At 40.2% G+C, this 16,980-nt stretch overlaps 1 protein-coding gene across 2 annotated transcripts in view; it reads left to right on the forward strand.

Annotated features, from left to right (window-relative positions):
• ROBO1 (roundabout guidance receptor 1) overlaps nt 1-16,980 on the forward strand; it is a 687,040-nt gene that overhangs the window by 569,013 nt on the left and 101,047 nt on the right. For both annotated transcript variants that reach the window (XM_066571924.1, XM_066571925.1), the window contains one exon: nt 4,786-4,943. In XM_066571924.1, the coding sequence (XP_066428021.1) occupies nt 4,786-4,943 (158 nt within the window). The remainder of the gene's footprint in view (nt 1-4,785; nt 4,944-16,980) is intronic.

Below are 16,980 nucleotides of genomic sequence, written 5' to 3' on the forward strand. Positions count from 1 at the left end.
TGGGATGTCTTCTGTTAAATAATTGTGCTGTGCTTTGGCTCACCAGTCTCTCTGTAAGAAGCAGACTTGTAAAATGGTGTGTTTTGTGGAGGATGGTGCAAGAGAGTTAATGGGAAGGAAGTCTGAGTGAGGCTTTTGTATAAGAATTAAAATGGATTAAAATTGCCTTGGTCTGATTCAGAAACTTGCAGCACAAGCATCAGCATTTCCCTCTTCCTCTGTTCACTGGGTGACCATGGCTGTAAGATCTTGGTTGATTAGGAATCCCAGTTATATTCGGGTGCATTTCTTAGAACTGATCTGGCATGAAGTGTCTGGACTGAAACAGACCTGTAATCCAAATTTTCAGGCAATTTTCTGATTTCCAGATCTCAAATGGTACCACCTGTTAAGGCATGATATCCACAATGTCTGATGGTAATTAGTCTGTTCCTTACAAATTCATTCTTTTCAAGTATTGACTAGAACTTTCTGGTTGGTTTATTTTATCTTGCATTTTAGATGTCCCTTTCAAATCACAGTTATTTAAAGATAAAATGCAACAGCAACCTTTCTGAATTATCTACAGTTTATATAGGCAAAAAATTCTGCCTATCTTCCTCCCATTTCACCCTCTAGTGTCTCCCTGCTCTCTTTCATAGAAGGCAACAAAGAACTTAAGAAAAAAAGCACTGTGCTGCATTTTGCAAAGCACTGTTTTGGTGCCATTCTCTGCTTATCAATAAAAATGTATGTTGCTTATCAATGAAAATTTATCCTCAAATGGTTTCCAGTTCCCTTCTTCCCTGAGAATCCTCTTTAGTGGATTGGAGAGTGCACAATATGAAGTAGTTGTGTGAGCAGTTGACTTTTGAGTGGAGCTACAAAAGTTGCTTTTGAACCTGAGTAGTTCAACACGTTGACACAGCAATATAATGGACTTGTCCCAGCTGTGCTGTGATGATGGTTACAATCATCCTTCATTGGATTTCAGAAAATATCAGGGGAAATGCTAGAAAACCTTAACCAAGGTCTGGCAGAAATGGGGAGGAGAATGTTATATCTATAAAGATGCTTTAAAAAAAAGAAAAAAATCAAATGTCTTCTTAATATATCTTTTTTATTCCAGCTGCATATATTTAGAAAGAGGTGAAATTTCACTGTTAGGTGACAAAAAGCATTTGCTGTCATGGATTGCAAAGTATACTTCTAATATAAATTAAAAAGGAAATGTTTTCTCAATTTACAGTAAGCCTTGACTATGAAGAACAGGAAAGAAAAAGTTAGGGTTTTTTTCAGTAAGGGATGAAAATTTTAGATTTATAACTTCATGCAAGATTGCCAGGGCCTGAGGCAAACAAAACAGAGCATGTATCTGCTTTACAGCTGCAAAAATAATTACGATGACTATCTGTGGAGTAATCTCTAATGGATTATATTTTGTTAGCATTTCATTATGTGATGTTAGAGCCAAAATAATTCATAGCAAATGAGGAAAAAAAATACTTGTTTTGAAGTATCTGTGGCCTGGACCTTTGATGTCCTCCTAGGCATTCTATTTAGAACTGGTTAATTTGTGAAATGTCTTGGTTTGCAGGCAAGGTACTATGCTTGTCAAGCTATTATAAGACTAAGGAGTGTAGAAATTACAGAGGTAATTTGGTTTTATTATGTAAGTACTGGACTTCTTTGTTGTTTCAAAGGTGCTAAAGCCATATGAGGTGCTATCTGATAGTCCTTTCTCTTAGGTTTATGAGGTCTTTTGGACTTGAAAAGCACTTATGCTTTATTAAGATCACTTGATTTAATTTTTTTAAACTTCAGGCTGCTTCTTTTTATATGTCTCTTAAATTTATCCAAGTGATACAATCTTCAGCAGTAATAAGAAGCTTCTTACTCATGGTCAAAACACCTCTTTTTTGTGTTGCAATAGAACTGTGGCATAGCAAATAAACTCTTCTGCACTTTCATGTGCTGTTGGCACTGGGAGCTGGATCTGTGGGAGGGAGGGGTTAGTAACTTAGGGCAACTTCTGTGTCTTCTTCTTTAATGTTCTTTAATTTGAAGAAGTGGGAAGAAAACAAAAAAAAGTCATAATACAATCAGTGGCTCCAAGCCAGATTAAGTCTCTAAAGTATTGAGTAGAAAAAATTCTTGGACTTCAATAGAGGCAGTGTCCAGCTATCCATTTGCACTACATGATTTATAGTGGTCCATGTGTCTGGATGGCTTGAGGGTTTCTTGGGAACACAAGAAATTGTCTTTGGCTGTTAACGCCAAATTCAGTGTAAGCGGAACAAGGATATGTAATGTTTTCAGTGTACATGAGTAATGTTTTAACACTTCCGTAACCAAAGATGAATTTGAAGTGCAATTTTGGTGCATCAATATATAAGGGAATACAGTAAGGAAGATGTAAGAGAATGTGGGTTGAAGTTAATAAAGTTTTGTTGAAAGCAGAAGGGAGTTTAAAGGATTGGTCTTTTGACTTACCTTGCTGAATAGCAGAAAATGACATCATTCCCCTTTTTAAAAACATGATGTTATAGCTGAAAACATTTTCCATTTTTCCCAAGTTTGTAGAAGGAAAATATCCATGAGTCTTGGCTTTTAGGAAGATACATAACTTTAATCTTAGGTGCAGCATGTTTTCTCAGGTTTTTGTACAGTAAGAAATAGGTACGTTTTGTTGTGTTGGTTTTGGGGTTGTTTTTTTTTTAATAAACTCTGTACACTAGGTCTGTTGAAGAGACCTAATCTGTCCAAGAGAACATGGTCATTCAAAAGCATCTTATTGTTGTAGACTTGATGACCTCCAGGGCCTCCTTCTAATCTAAATTATTCTATAAGATGTTCTTTAAGTCCCATAATTCTGTTCTATTAGTTTGTGTTGTTAATGTGATTGAGCCGTTTTATCCTTGACTATACTCTTTCAGAGCATCAGAACGTCCTCTTTCCAGGGCATCCAGAAATTTCAGTAATTGAACTGAAATATTAGAAATGTGAGTGCTTCAGTGTGGAAGGGGATTAGTAAATTCAGATGTTTGGCGAGATCTGTACTATATCTAAGTCTTTTTGACATACAGATATTCTTTCTTATTTCTGGAATTTATGTCATTTAGCTAGAAAAGTGGCAAAATATTCTTCATTTATTGTTTTTGATTTGTTCCTACACTTCTGTATGCGTGTGGAACTTTCCCACTTGTACATTACATTATAATAAAAGTAGGTATGAGGAAGGTGTACATATCTCTGTCCCAAAGCAGGTGACCCATTTGCCCTCAGACCACTTTGGAAGGTCTCATCAGCATGAAGGACCTTACAGAGAGGGATGGCTTTGTGGTAGTACTGTACTTGCCAGTTTGTAAGAACAACCACATTCTTTAACAGCTGACAATAAATCCCACTTCCCCTTGAAGCAGCATTAACAACCAAACCCCTGTTCACTAGTGAATGTCCATGTATCTGGGGCCCATGGCTTGGAGAATTTTTTTTTTTTTTTCTGCAGCTTCTTGGCATTATTTACTGTTGGCACAAGATTGTTGCAGGTAGCAAGAGTGACATACAGCTCTGTAAAAATCCTGAGAGTCCTTTGGGTGCAGTGTGCTTTTCCATTACCATACCCTTTGTTCTATGCGGATGGAGGAACAGCAGTGGAGGGGACTAGAACGTTGTATTTGTTATCATTTGAGTTATTTATTTTTAGATTAAACCTAATGCCACTTACTTGGCAAGGCTTAGAAATGCCATTATTCTGTTAAACCATGTCCCTGTGTAGTGGTCTGTTGAGCACAGGATGATGTCTGTACTTTCCCAGAAAGAAAAATAATCACACAGCTATTGATAAAATCCATAGTGGATGACTGGAGGAAACTAGAGTTTGCTAGGCCTGGGCCTGGCCAAATGATGAGAAAGAACAAATTCTAGTAATGAAGCTACAATAAAAATGCTTCTTTGTGTGCAAAGGTGGTAATCGACAAAAGGTGCAAAATCGACTTATAAATGAAGTGTGTGGTCCTGGTTTAGGCTAAGTGAAAACTACCAGAGAGCAGGAAAGGTTTTTAATATTTTTTCTTTAAAAACACACAAGCCAAATTGCAAAGATGAGTTTGGCTAAGGATGGGCAAATGTTTAGTGATTTGTAATGTCATCAAAGAACTGGGAAGTTTATTTAGTTCATTGATTTCTTGCCCTAAATTCAGGGATGGGTACAATTTGTATGGCCAGTGGCCAACCTTTAACCATAAACCTCTGAGTTACTGGCAGGCTGACCTCGTGTCTCAGGAAAAAGGGACAGAAAGCAACCTCTGCAGTGCTTTCCCCCAAGTCACATTCTACCTGGGCAGAAGATACTCTGCCATCTCCAGCTGAGACAGGAATCATGGAATGCTTTGTGTTGGAAAGGACCTTAAAGATCATCTCATTCCAACTCCCTGCCATGGGCAGGGATACCTTCCACAGACCAGGTTGCTCAGAGTCCCATCCAGCCTGCCCTTGAACGCTTCCAGGGATGGGGCAGCCACAGCCTCTCCAGTCCATGCCAGGGCCTCGCCACCCGCACAGTAAAGAATTTCTTCCTAATATCTAATCTAAACCTGCCCTCTTTCAGTCCAAAGCCATTACCTCTAGTTCTCTCACAACATGCTCTTGTTAAACATCCCCCTCCAGCTCTGTTGATTAACTGATCTGTTTGTTAAAGTAAAATGCAGTGACAACAGGCACCATTAAAGGCCAATACAAAACACTTTGCTGCACTATTAGTATATTATTGAGTAATTTTTTGCTTCATTGCTTTTATTCTTTCAGTTCTACGGGATGACTTCCGACAAAACCCCTCAGACGTCATGGTAGCTGTGGGGGAACCTGCAGTGATGGAGTGCCAGCCCCCTAGAGGTCACCCAGAGCCAACTATATCATGGAAGAAAGATGGGACCCCTCTGGATGACAAAGATGAGAGAATTACAGTAAGTATAAAAACTTTTTACCCAAACAACACAAGAATCAACTAATACAAATTAATTTCTTGTCTCTTGAGCCTGTGGGCATCTCTGGCTGTGCTGTCCTTTCCAGGATGTGTCCTGTCTTTGCCCCACAGGCAAGGGCTAGTTTGCATTTAGCTTGGAATGTAACCTCTCATGTCCTAGTACTTCATTGCAGGGTATGCATTTGTTTGTTAAAGAGGCCTATGCAAAACCTATATTCTTCTCTTCCTTAGAAGAATTGGAAGCTTGTGGAAATGAAATTCATTGTGCTCATCACTGTCCTATAATTTTCATACCTTTCATCCACCTACACATTTTTGCAACCTGTAATATCTGCCTTTGGTTGGAAAGCAAAACTACAAGTAGTCTCAGTGAGATCTTTTTTAATTCTGCTGAAAATAGCACATGCAGGAAAGTTGTGTGTTGTGTTAGAAAGGATTAAAAGGCTTTGGGGATATAGACACATTTCTTTAGGGAGATAATGGCTTATCCCACTATCTTACATAAATCTGTTCTTTCATTAGAGGTGTTGTCATACTCATTTGTATCTGTAACTTGCTGAATACAGTGCATGACTATTCCAGAGTATGGATAAAGCAGCTCCTCAAATCATAAAACTATCTTTTTGAAACAGTAAGCTGGTGAGCCTAAAGGCCTTGCAGAAACGGCAGTGAAAAATGGGGTTCAAAAATCATTTATTTGCTGCCAAAGTGGTGATAGGAGAAACATCTTTCCACATGAGAGAAACTGTATCATCTGGAAGCACCTACTGTCCTGTTGGTACTGGAAAGATTTCTAATGTAAAGCAGGATTAGAGGCTCATACCTTTTACATGCCTCGATCACATACCAAAATGAGGGAAATGTTTAATGGAAGTACTCTCAGACCCCAGCAACCTAAGTATAAAATTACCATTTTGGTTTGAGATTGAAATTGGCTGTTATCCCATTTATTTTTTACAAACAGCACAAAGCCCAGGCATTCTGCAGTTGTGCTGTATGCATACATTTAAATTTTTAAGTACCCTTCCCAACCTATACTGATTGCTGGCTATTAACTCTATTCCTCCAATCATACTTGCTAAGAACTTGCAATTTCCTTTTCAAATCTCCTTCCAACCGTGACAAGTCAATTGACCTGAGATAAAGAGAAGATTCCAGTGCTACCTATGTTGTTGGTTTTTTCCTCCAGGAAGAGCTTTCTAAAGTTGCATTTTTTATTGCTGTAGTTTATTCTTGCAGAGGATTTTCAGGTGTTGCCTATTAAGTACATTTCTTTTGTTATAGATGAAAACTGTTCCAGCTGCCAGAACAAAGACATACAAAGAACAAGGGTAGCTATCACTGACTGGCAGTGTTAAAGCTTTTCTTAGGATGAAATAAAGCCCCTCAGTTTGGTTTTATTTTCTGGTGTTTGTATCAAATGCTCACCCACACAGTATTCTTTCACCATGTCATCTGGCAGAGTTATTGTTCATTATCAATGTTGCCTCCCAGAAACAAACAAATGAAAGTGAGTTTTGACGTAGGTGTAGATTCACACTTGTTTCAGGTACCCAAATGAGGGTTTGTCTCCAGAGGTGTAAATTAACAGAGCTGCCACAGCCCAGCTTAGCTGTGTCATATGTGCCTGGCATTGTCCTCAGCAGCACTATTGATATCAGGGGGGCTCCCTGACACAGGCCAGAGAGCCTGAAGCAGCATTGTAATGCAGATTTGCATCCTCTTACAGCTGTAGCAGGATCTTGCCAAATGGATAAATATGCATTCAGATGTACCTCTTTACAGCTTTGCAGTAACCATCTGTATGATCTTGCTAGTGGCTGGGAGGGGAGTGGGGATTGGGACCTGGAATGGACAACTTATTAAAGGGCAGATGGGAATGAAATGCTAATTGTGAAACCTGACTTAGAATAATTCCATTTCTGTTCATTTATCTCCTTAAAGGCATTTCTATTTCAGTTTGGCAACAGGAATGAGAAAAAACCTAGAAGAGTACAAAAGCTGAAATAAGGATGAAATTACAGGGTTTAAGTGACAGGTTTCTTTTTTTTTTTCATGTGGTGGCAAAATTTTGATTGACTCAGTGGCAGTAAATTTCCATAATACAAGTGTGACTTTGCTCTTTTTAAGCCATGAAATTAGCAGATCAGGGAATGTCAACCTATATGTCTTGGTGTTCAATGCATATGTAATACCAGTGGGCATTTAATTAATGAAGAAGCTTCAGTGGCTCCACTTCTAAAGCATTTCCAGTTGTTTTCATTCTTATAGATTTGTTGATCTTTGACTCATTGCAATCTTAAGAGTTCTGTAAGTGTCAAAGGCTGCATGAAGCACATTGTATTAATGCTTTCCTTTCTGGCAAGAGATATAAAATAAACATTAAGACTGTACTTTTTCTGAATGAGGCATGATGCTTGACATCTTTTTTTTTGATTCATATCTATACTTTCTTCAGGAAGATGGTATCTCCATGAAGCAACCCTATTTTTAATATATGGAAGCATTTTTTCTCCTCTGCAATGACACTGTCATTTATGAGTCAGAAAAACTGGACTTTTCAGAATGAGTCCTAAGAGTGCCAGAACAACAGAGCTGGAAGCTCTTTTCCTGACTGAGATGTAGATAAATAAGATCTAAGTTAAGGCATGACTTCCTCAGGAATGCAATAAAAAGAAAACATTTTTTTGTCCTGGGTAGAGTTAAGGAAATCAATGCGTTTATGTAGGTGAGATAATAAAAATCAGTCTTTTCATATTTTTGGTCCATTTGTAGGGCAAATAAATGTGCTATGAACAGAAAAAACTGTATATGTCTGTTAGTTATAAACTAGGGAATGGAACCAATAGGAAATGAATGTTAAGGGTGAGGGCAGAGCTATCTGTGAAGGGGTTTATAGAAGCAAGCATTTTATTTGAGCACAGCTCTCCCAGTAGTGCCCAGTTTTAGTCACTTGGTGTAGGCTCTTCAGTGCACAAATGTCTGCTGGGTGCACCTGATGAAGAATCATCACCAACATATTTTTTCTCTCTACTCTTGAGTGTGTTGTCTGTATTTTCTCAGTGCATTGGGGCTCAACATGGTATTCCTCATGTATGTTCTGTACACCGTGGTATGAAAGCAAATGCTTGACGTGATTAATCCCTCTCCAGATACTACAAATGAAGCTGGAACAGTCTTGCCTGAGAAGCAGACACTTGCCTTTAGCTTAATGTATTGAATTAGAAAGCAGTTATCATGAGGACAGAGAAGAACTAGTATGATTCCATGCTCACCTAGTTAATTTTTCTCACCTAGTTAATTCCTAATGTGGAATCAGGAATTCCTCCTGTAATAAGGGGTGCCTCAGCTCAGTCCAGTGAATAGTTCTAATTTCTCACTGCAAACAGTGTAAAGCTCAAATATATTTTTCCAGTTTCTTACATGATCCAGCTGCACTAGGAGAGGCTGTGGGACACTCCTCTTGGAGCTGAGACTTGGTGGAGAAGGAAGGTGCAAGGTGTTGTCCATGAGAGAGGGAGAAGGGAGCGCAGCAGGGTGTGGAAGTTCCTGGTTCTGTTTCCAGCCGTTTTTGCTGTTTACACATTTGGCAGTGGTGAAGTTCCTAGACCCACCCATTGCTTGGAGCAAGGATCTAGGCCAGGGCTCCAGGCTTCCAGGTATCTTCCCCAGGAACAGCCCTGCTCCCAGCCCCATCAGTCTAGCCATCTTTTTTGCATGGCAGCACAGCGTCATTACAAGGTGGCCACGTGTGTCACCTTGGTGCCAAAAGCTGTGAGTTTGCATTCCCTCAGGCTGAGGAGGAAGTGCAATCAGTGGAGTTTCTGCTGACTGCTGTAATCACTGGGTTTGGCCTTTCCAAATGTATTTTGTCTGGATGAAGTTGGCAGAGTGTCAGTGGCTGTGAGTGCCATTAGCAATGACTTGCTCAGGCACTCACAGTAATCACAGTCAGTGTTGGTTGCTTGTCAGCCTGTGAATTCAGTGTGCCTCCATTCACTTCTCACCCATCTTTCTGCTGTATCCCAGAAATGTCCCACTACTTTTCAAATGGTGTTCTCACTGCCTTCCTAACACACATCCCCCCAAATTTCCACCTCATTCCCCATCCGTTTCCTCCATCTCACAATGGTGGTGCTTGCATCCACCCAGCCTGTCTGGCTCTGTCACCTGATTAGTGATATCTGCTTGTGTGGAGGTAACAATTTGGAAGCTCAGATAAGCAAACCCTCCTGCAGCATGCTGTGAAGTCAAGGCATTCTTCCCTGGGCCTTGCTGTTGCTGGAAATGGCTGGTCAGCTGTGATTTGTGATGGCTGTGGCAGTGTCTGCCTGTGTCAGGTTTGCTCAGAGCCTCCCTCGAGGAGCCGTGCTGCTGCTCTGTCTGCTTTGTGAATCCCAAATGTAGCTGTCTCTCTGTAAGATGCTGACATCAGTAATCTAGCCAAGATGGTGGGGCCTTTGAGCATATCTTTAGGCAAAAAATGGCAATAATTACAAACTCTCGGGAGCGCAGAGCGTTCAAAGAGGATTTTGTGGCTCTTCCAGGGCAACCTCCATGTGCTTTTGGACCTATCAATTTGTCTTATGTTTTAGCAGCAATGCCTGCATAATTGACTAACCTCAGTGAAATCAGGATGCAGTCAGAGTGCCTGTAATTATCAGTGCTTTCCCAGTGGGAGAAGTTGTACATATCTTGCATAAGTTCCAGACCAAGCTGATGCTTGAGCCAGGTTTGGAGGTCAGGATTTCACAGCTGAGTCTGTTCCTGCCCCATGACCACTAGGAGCCCCTGCTTCAGAAAGCCTCCTAATTGTTCACATCAAGTCATGGTATAGGTGGTAGAAGAAAAAAGCTATGCATACTGAACATGAAATTTTAATAGGTAAAATCTTTTACATATACATGAAAAAGGATGCTGGTACCTAAGAAAGAAATCCTTTGTAATTGAACACAAAAAGCAAAGCCTTTGCATTGAAACTTCCATGCAGCACTGTGATTGCAATTTCCCCCTCTTTCGTATTAACTCTTATCTCTCATTTATCCTGAATCATCCTCATTTGATTTTTAAAAGAAAAAGCTTGAAAAGCCATTTATCTTTCCTTGTTCAAGTTTCTTAGCTTTAAAGATCAAAGTTAGAAGATGAATAATGCATACAGGTTTTCATTCCTTTTTTGTGTGGCTGTCTTGTGACATCAACAGTTTTGAATGACTTACACTCTTATTTTAGATGAGTTGCAACTTAAATTTTCAATTCCCATCTCCTTTCCTGGCCCTTAAATAGTACATCACAAATGTGCAGCATCTACTGGATCTTACACAATGCTATTTTTACATGAGTGTGTGATGAAAATGTTTTTCAAAATGTGAAAACAAAGCCTTCTGATCTTCTGTTGTGACAGGAAAACCTCCTTAATGGTACCATCCACAGGAAGATGCTCTATGTGCTTTCCCCATTTTTTTTGTCAATGAATTGCCAAAGAGAGATGCTTTCATTGCTTCTTGGTGGGACCAGTCACAGCCTCATCATGCTTTAGCAAGTTTAAAACTACATAGGTGGATCCCAACATGACCTTGATCATAAGAAACAAGGAAGTGGAAGAAATTGCTATACCTGTCAGTTAAAAAGGAGAAGAGAAAGTGTTGTTAGTATTGGAGGGAACAGTGAAAAGAGCAGAAATTAATTCCCTCTTTAGGAAGGGGTCTTTCTTCCTAAAGTTAAATTGCAAGGAAAAATTGCAATGCAGACATGAATCAAGAGAAATTTGAAAAAAAATGATTGAATTTGTTGGGGCATTTTGTGTGGAGTAACAGTCTTAACCCATTACTGCAGCAATGCTCCTGACAGAAACCATACTGTTGTGGTGCCCCTCCAAATTAATTCAAGATGTTTATCCTTATTTCTTTCTTCTCCATTTCTCTTTTTTTTTTTTTCTGGCCTCCTCTCTTTTTCATTGATTTATTGATCATTAATCTCTTAACACCTTCGTTTCCCCAAATTAGGTATTTTAGATACACAGCAAAAGAATGCACACTCCTGTAGGAGCTGTAATTCTAATGGCAATACTGTGTCTGCTGTGCAGAGCTGCATGAGAGATCATGGCCTGGGTGCACAGCACACCAAGCAGTGGGGGTGAGGGGAAGGCAGGGAGCAAGGACTTACAGTTCAGGGTTTTATTTCATTTTAATTGTTTTTCTTTTTTGGGGCAGATAAAAGGGCGAGAAGCAATTTCCTATAGGCCCCAAGAGGGTTAGAAAGAGAAGTGTATTTTTTGTTCTGATTCCCAATATGTGCTGCCTCCCAGCAATTTCCTTTCTTCCAAGTCCTTTTTCTTACTCCCTGGGAGCTTTGGCTTCCCACTCTACCACTCATTTTACTTCATCTCCTGATCCCTACAATGGTGGCTTCCTCAAGGATCAAGAGTAGTTTGTGTTAATGATTTATATTTCTTCTGCTCTTAATATTATTTCCACAGGTGACACAGCTGGAGCTGCTGTGAATTAACTTGGCACCCCAAGAGGGAAAAAAATGTAAAAAATTGTGAAAAACAATTTGTAACCACACAGCTGTCGCAGAGGATAGTGAGAATTCCTCTAAATCCTTCTGTTTCTTCTCCTTGTTTTTTTCCAAAATGTGACACTGTTGTTCTGTGTTCACACTTAAAGCTCTGTTTCAGGGTCCCTGTTGCTCCTGCTGAAACCCTTTTGCTCTCCAGATTCCACAAATCTTTGAACATGTTTCTTCTGGACCATCTCTCCCTTCTTTTCCTTGCCAAGTGCTTGTGCTGTCTCCTGCCTTATCATGAGGACACCTTTCCCATTTTTGCCCTCACCTCTCTCTGCATGCCTGCCTCTTCCCCTGCCATGTCTGAACCACTCGTGTTTCTGCATCTGCACAACCACTCTCTGTTAAGACAAAGGTTTCTCAGGCTATCTTCTGCTACTCTTTTCAGTGGTCCATTAGTCTTTGATTATCATTTGTCACATTGTTTTGTGTGTTGCTTGTTGGGGTTTTGGCTGAGCTGTAAAAAACGTTACCTTCTGCAGAGGACCATGCTCACCTTGGAAGGTTGTAGAAAATCTGATTAATAGCCTGGGCTAAAATGAAGTGGAGAAATATCACACCAACTTTTATTTCTGTATCTATTTTCCTCTTTCACTTCTTCCATCCTACTTGGAGTCTGACCATCCTCACATCATTTTTCAGACTCAGCCCTATGAAACAAAACTTCTCATCTCTAACACATCCACGAGCAGCCTGCAGCCCTGACCACAGCTGCCAAGAGCGAGAGCTCAAATTCTACACCTCGGTGTGGATTGCAAATCCTGACCTATTTACAAGGCTCTCCCCTGGCAGCCTGCATTTGGGGTTTGCCATTGGGAGGAGCGTGGCTGTGCAGATGTTGTCGTGCACGTGTGGGCTGTGGGCTGGCTGTGGCAGCCATCTGGCAGTGGTTAAGGCGGCGCCAAGCCCAGGCTAACGAGCCCTGCTGCGAGACGGCACCGCGCGGGGCTGACACGGCCACGCAGCCCCCGTGGCACTGCGGGCAGAAGGAGCTTGGCGTCTCCATCCGCGTGCCAAACCAAGGCAAACGGCCTGAAAATGCCCATGCGGATGTTCCTTTCTTCTCTGCAGCTCTTGTAGAATCACTAGGTTGGAAGAGACCTTGAAGATCATTGAATCCAACCCATTGCCCCAACACCTCAACTAAACCATGACACTGAGTGCTGCAGCCGCTCTATTTTGGAACACATCCAGGGATGGTGACTCTACCACCTCCGCAGGCAGACAATTCCTCATCACTTTTCAATTCCTTCATCACTCTTTCTGTAAAAAACTTTTCCCTAACATCCAATCTAAATTTCCCTTGGCGCAGCTTAAGACTGTCCTCTGGTTCTGTCATTGCTGCCTGGAGAAAGAGACCAACCCCACCTGACTACAGCCACCTTTCAGGGAGTTGTAGAGAGTGATTAAGTCACCCCTGAGTCTCCTTTTCTCCAGGCTGAACAACCCCAGCTCGCTCAATTATTCCTTGTATGGCTTGTGCTCCAACTCCTTCACCAGCCTGGTCCTCAAGACAAAAATAGCTGGAGCAAAGGACATTACTGATGCAAAAGAAGATTTTTCAAAGTTGTTAATGGCTCATTATAAACCCTGAATCTTCTGTGCTGCATAGGGTAAACCGTGCATAGCTTGACACTTGATGTGATATGTCTTCCCAGCAGACATCTCCAAAGTGTTATGATGGTCTCTGGAATTAGGGAAAAGGGAAAGGAATGTCATGATGCAGGGCAGAAGGTGGCTCAATGTCAGGCATCTGTGAGCTGAGGAGAACACCAGGGTCTGTTGGCTTGTGCTGGCTATCACAGCAGCTAGATTTTGCATTTGGGACCAAACTGACCTCCCATGTTCCCAAGGGCATGCTTGGGTAGTAGTGTCATCCGCTGTGTGAGGTTATCAGATTTATGGATGGTGTTCACACTAACCAAAAGTACTGTGATTAAAACTCATCATAATTCAGTGTTAGATTAAAAGGCTCCCTATGGTCATTCATCTGCTGGCATTTTAAACCAAGTTATTGCTGATCATATTTGACCCTAGAGCTGTAAGACTATCCGTTCCTTTTGATTTTTTCACTACTTTGAAAAATTTTCTTTTGCATCAGTGATGTCCTTTTGCTCCAGCTATTTTTGTCTTCTTAACACTTAAAAAGTTCAGCATTAGACATGCATAACTATGGTTTCTCAGTATTGTTTCACCCAGAAGTAGTGAGAAGTACTTCTTTAATGTGAAATAAGGGTGTATTTTTCTACGGTCAGCTTTATTTTAGACTGATTTCTACTTTCCATTGTGAAAGTGAAGCAAAAAAGAATGGGGCTCTTTTGCAGATACTCTGTGGACTTAGAGGAATTTGAAAACTTCTCATTGAGTGAAAATTCTCTACGGATTTCTTTTGTCCCTAGTCATGAACTGATGACCTAGATAGTAAAACAAAATAAATGCCTGCAGCAAATAGAGTATGTGTTAGATCTCTGAGTTTTGGGACGTTTACAGGCCTAGATATTAGACTATCAGGATTTTCTTGTTAAAATGGCTTATTGAGAGTTTTGAACCTCTGGGACCATGTGAAATTATAGAAATGGTGTCTGGGAAGCTTCTCCCTAAAAAATAATAAAAAGCCAGGTGGTTGTTATCTCAGACTAGGTTACTTGAGCTATCCAGGGTATGTAGGACTTTATGATTTGGATAGTTAGGAGCAAAGGTGATTTATTATGCTGAGAAAGTAAATTCTTTGTTTTGTTTGGCTGACAGTCTCGTTGTTGGGGGTTTTTTGGATGAATAAGAGAGTTGAAAAAAGGATGTGGGAGGGAAATTATTTCTTCATTCATTTTATTCTGCTAATGAAAAAGAAACATTTCTGTTTGGTTAGTTTTTCTAAGCAATCAGGAAAGGAGCCTTTGCTTATATTACAGACAATAAAGATGAAGACTGGGCTTAGAAAGCTAATTCTTCCCTTCCCCTCCCTTCATCAGTTGCAGGGAAGTCTTAAATGTAGACTGTGGGCATCCTCCTCTAAATCAAAAACCCATTTCTGGAAATGCTGTTTTCCCCAGCCCTTTTGTGAGTGCTGTGCCTTCCCTCATTCCTCCTCAGGAGCAAAAACAATGATGGCAAAGTAATATTGAAAAAAATTAGGCTTTTATGAGTCTGACACACTGAACATTAGGATTCACAGTGAGAAGTGGGCAACCTGTGTACAGGCAGAAAAAGTGCTCGGAGAAGATTCCATTGGACATGGGACTTAAGATCCCTACAGATCAAATGTGCAAAACAAATTTTCTGCCTTCCAAGGTTCTTTCATGCAGCCTCCTGGACCTGTCAGCCTTTTTTTTTTTTTAATTGTATTTAGGTTTATTTTATGCTCTTATACAGGGATATTTCCATTTGTAAAGCATGTTTTAATAAACAGATACCCTGCAGAAATCCCCGCATTATTTGTGGCAAGTCTGTACAGTGAAGTGAAGGAACCCAGCTCCTCACTGTGTTTTCTCTTCTCCAAACACTGAAGCCCTCTCCATTTTGGGGGATGGGAGAGAGAGAAAAAAAAGGTACATTTTTGTTCTTGAAAGTCTCCAGTGGACCTTATAAATTTGATTGTACTTGGCATTTTTGATATTCCTACTTGCTTGCACACCACAGCAGCCACATGTTGTCACTTAAAATCTAAATATCGGATAACTGCTAACTGAGACTTTATTGTGTATCATGCTTATTTTAGGAATTACTTCTGTAAAGTAAAAATGACACTAACTCTAAAAGCATGTGTAATAAAACCTCAACAATCTGTGTGCTGAGTTTGCACATATTATGTTCTCATAATCAAAAGAAAAATGTAGAATAAAAATAGTAGAGAACAGTGCCTGTTTTTGGAGCCTTTAACAGCTGTAAGTGATTAGAGCTTCTTGTTTGGTTTGCTTTGATTTTTTGGTCTACTTTTTGAAAGTTCTGTCAACTTCACTTTTGCTTATTTCACTTTGTTTGGATAGTTTTGCCTTACTGAGTTTCCTGTGATGCTTCTGGTTATATGAAAAGTCTAGTCCAAATCACAGCACTTCAAAAATAATAATTTCTCAGTTCTTGGGTTTCCTCAACCCAACAGAGTACTTCTCTCTCTCCAGGTAATAATATACTCACAATTACTTACTGCCAAGTTCAGATATTCACCACGTGCAGTAGTGAGGGATTCACACACACATTGCAGGGTGTTATTCCAGACTCCTGTGTAGTATTATGCAGGGCCAAGTCTGCCTGGAAGAGGTTGTCCTCTATAAAAAGGAAAAGAAAAAAAACAACAAACTTGCTTCCTTTCTTAATCTAGCTGTAGGATAATTCTTGCTCATACTCAGGCTGCTCTAAGCAATTAATTGATTTTTTTTTCCTTCTTAAAATCATTATCTAACAAGAATCTCTTTGGCACATGGTCACATGAAGATTGTTCCTTTGTTTAACGTGGAAGTGTGGGTGGTTAGTTACACTTGGATCTATTTATACTCATCTTGTTTTTTCTAAGTCAGCAGCTTTGCTTTTGCCTCTGTCTGCTGCTGTTGTCCGTTGTCTGCTTGCCTCTGCTTGGCCTCCTGGTTCTGGCTGCACAGGGGAGAATAAATTACACTGAGAGAAGAGGGGTAAATGTGAGTAAATTTTAGAGTAAATAAACCCCCCAAAACTGGCATGGAAAATAATGCTGTTAAAAAAAGTAAAGCGTGAGAAAGTGAAAAGCTTTCCTGGTTCTACTGCCGCATGGAATATACTGAATTTTGAAACTAGCCATAGAGATATCTGTGCTTGAATAATTTGTCCTCCCTCACAAAATATGAAATTTGGTTTCCTGAACAAAAGGATGACGAATCAAGATCTCTTAACTGTACGTCTGTGGGGGTTTTGCATCATTGTTTTCCAAAGTGTCTATGCCATTCAGAATGTCAGGTTTTTGAAAGTAAAAGATGTTGGCAAGATGGCTCAGAGTAAACTCCAGCACACTTCACATTTCAAGCTCTGCACCTCTTGCTCTCCCCATTCATATGAAATCATTTGTCTCTTAGGACTTCTTTGAGCTGTGGTGTTCAGTTTGAGCATTTCTCTTGGAGTAAGACCTAATGAAAACCAAGAAGGAAAAAAAAAGTAAAATTACTCATTCACGGTAAAGTGTTACCAGAGAAGCTGCAGGTACCTGACTGAAGTAATTTCATGGTGCATTACAGGTATTCCAGAAATGAGTGTTTGTGCTCTCTGGCAGACCTGCACACCAAACAGAATCACAGAAGATCTGTTTTGCCATGAGACTCTACAGTCATTGCAGCATGATTTCTAGAAGTGTGCTGCAAAACATTTTCCTACAGAGAAAATTACTGTGCAGTAAATGAAAGATGGCCTTGAGGTAGGGAGTCTGCAAGCTAAGCAGAGCAGATTGCTGCTGCAATCTTCCTGTGTGATTTTGGGCAAGCCTTGAAGTTGTT

The sequence above is a fragment of the Molothrus aeneus genome, chromosome 2 (genome assembly GCF_037042795.1).
Source record: "Molothrus aeneus isolate 106 chromosome 2, BPBGC_Maene_1.0, whole genome shotgun sequence".
NCBI lineage: Eukaryota > Metazoa > Chordata > Aves > Passeriformes > Icteridae > Molothrus > Molothrus aeneus.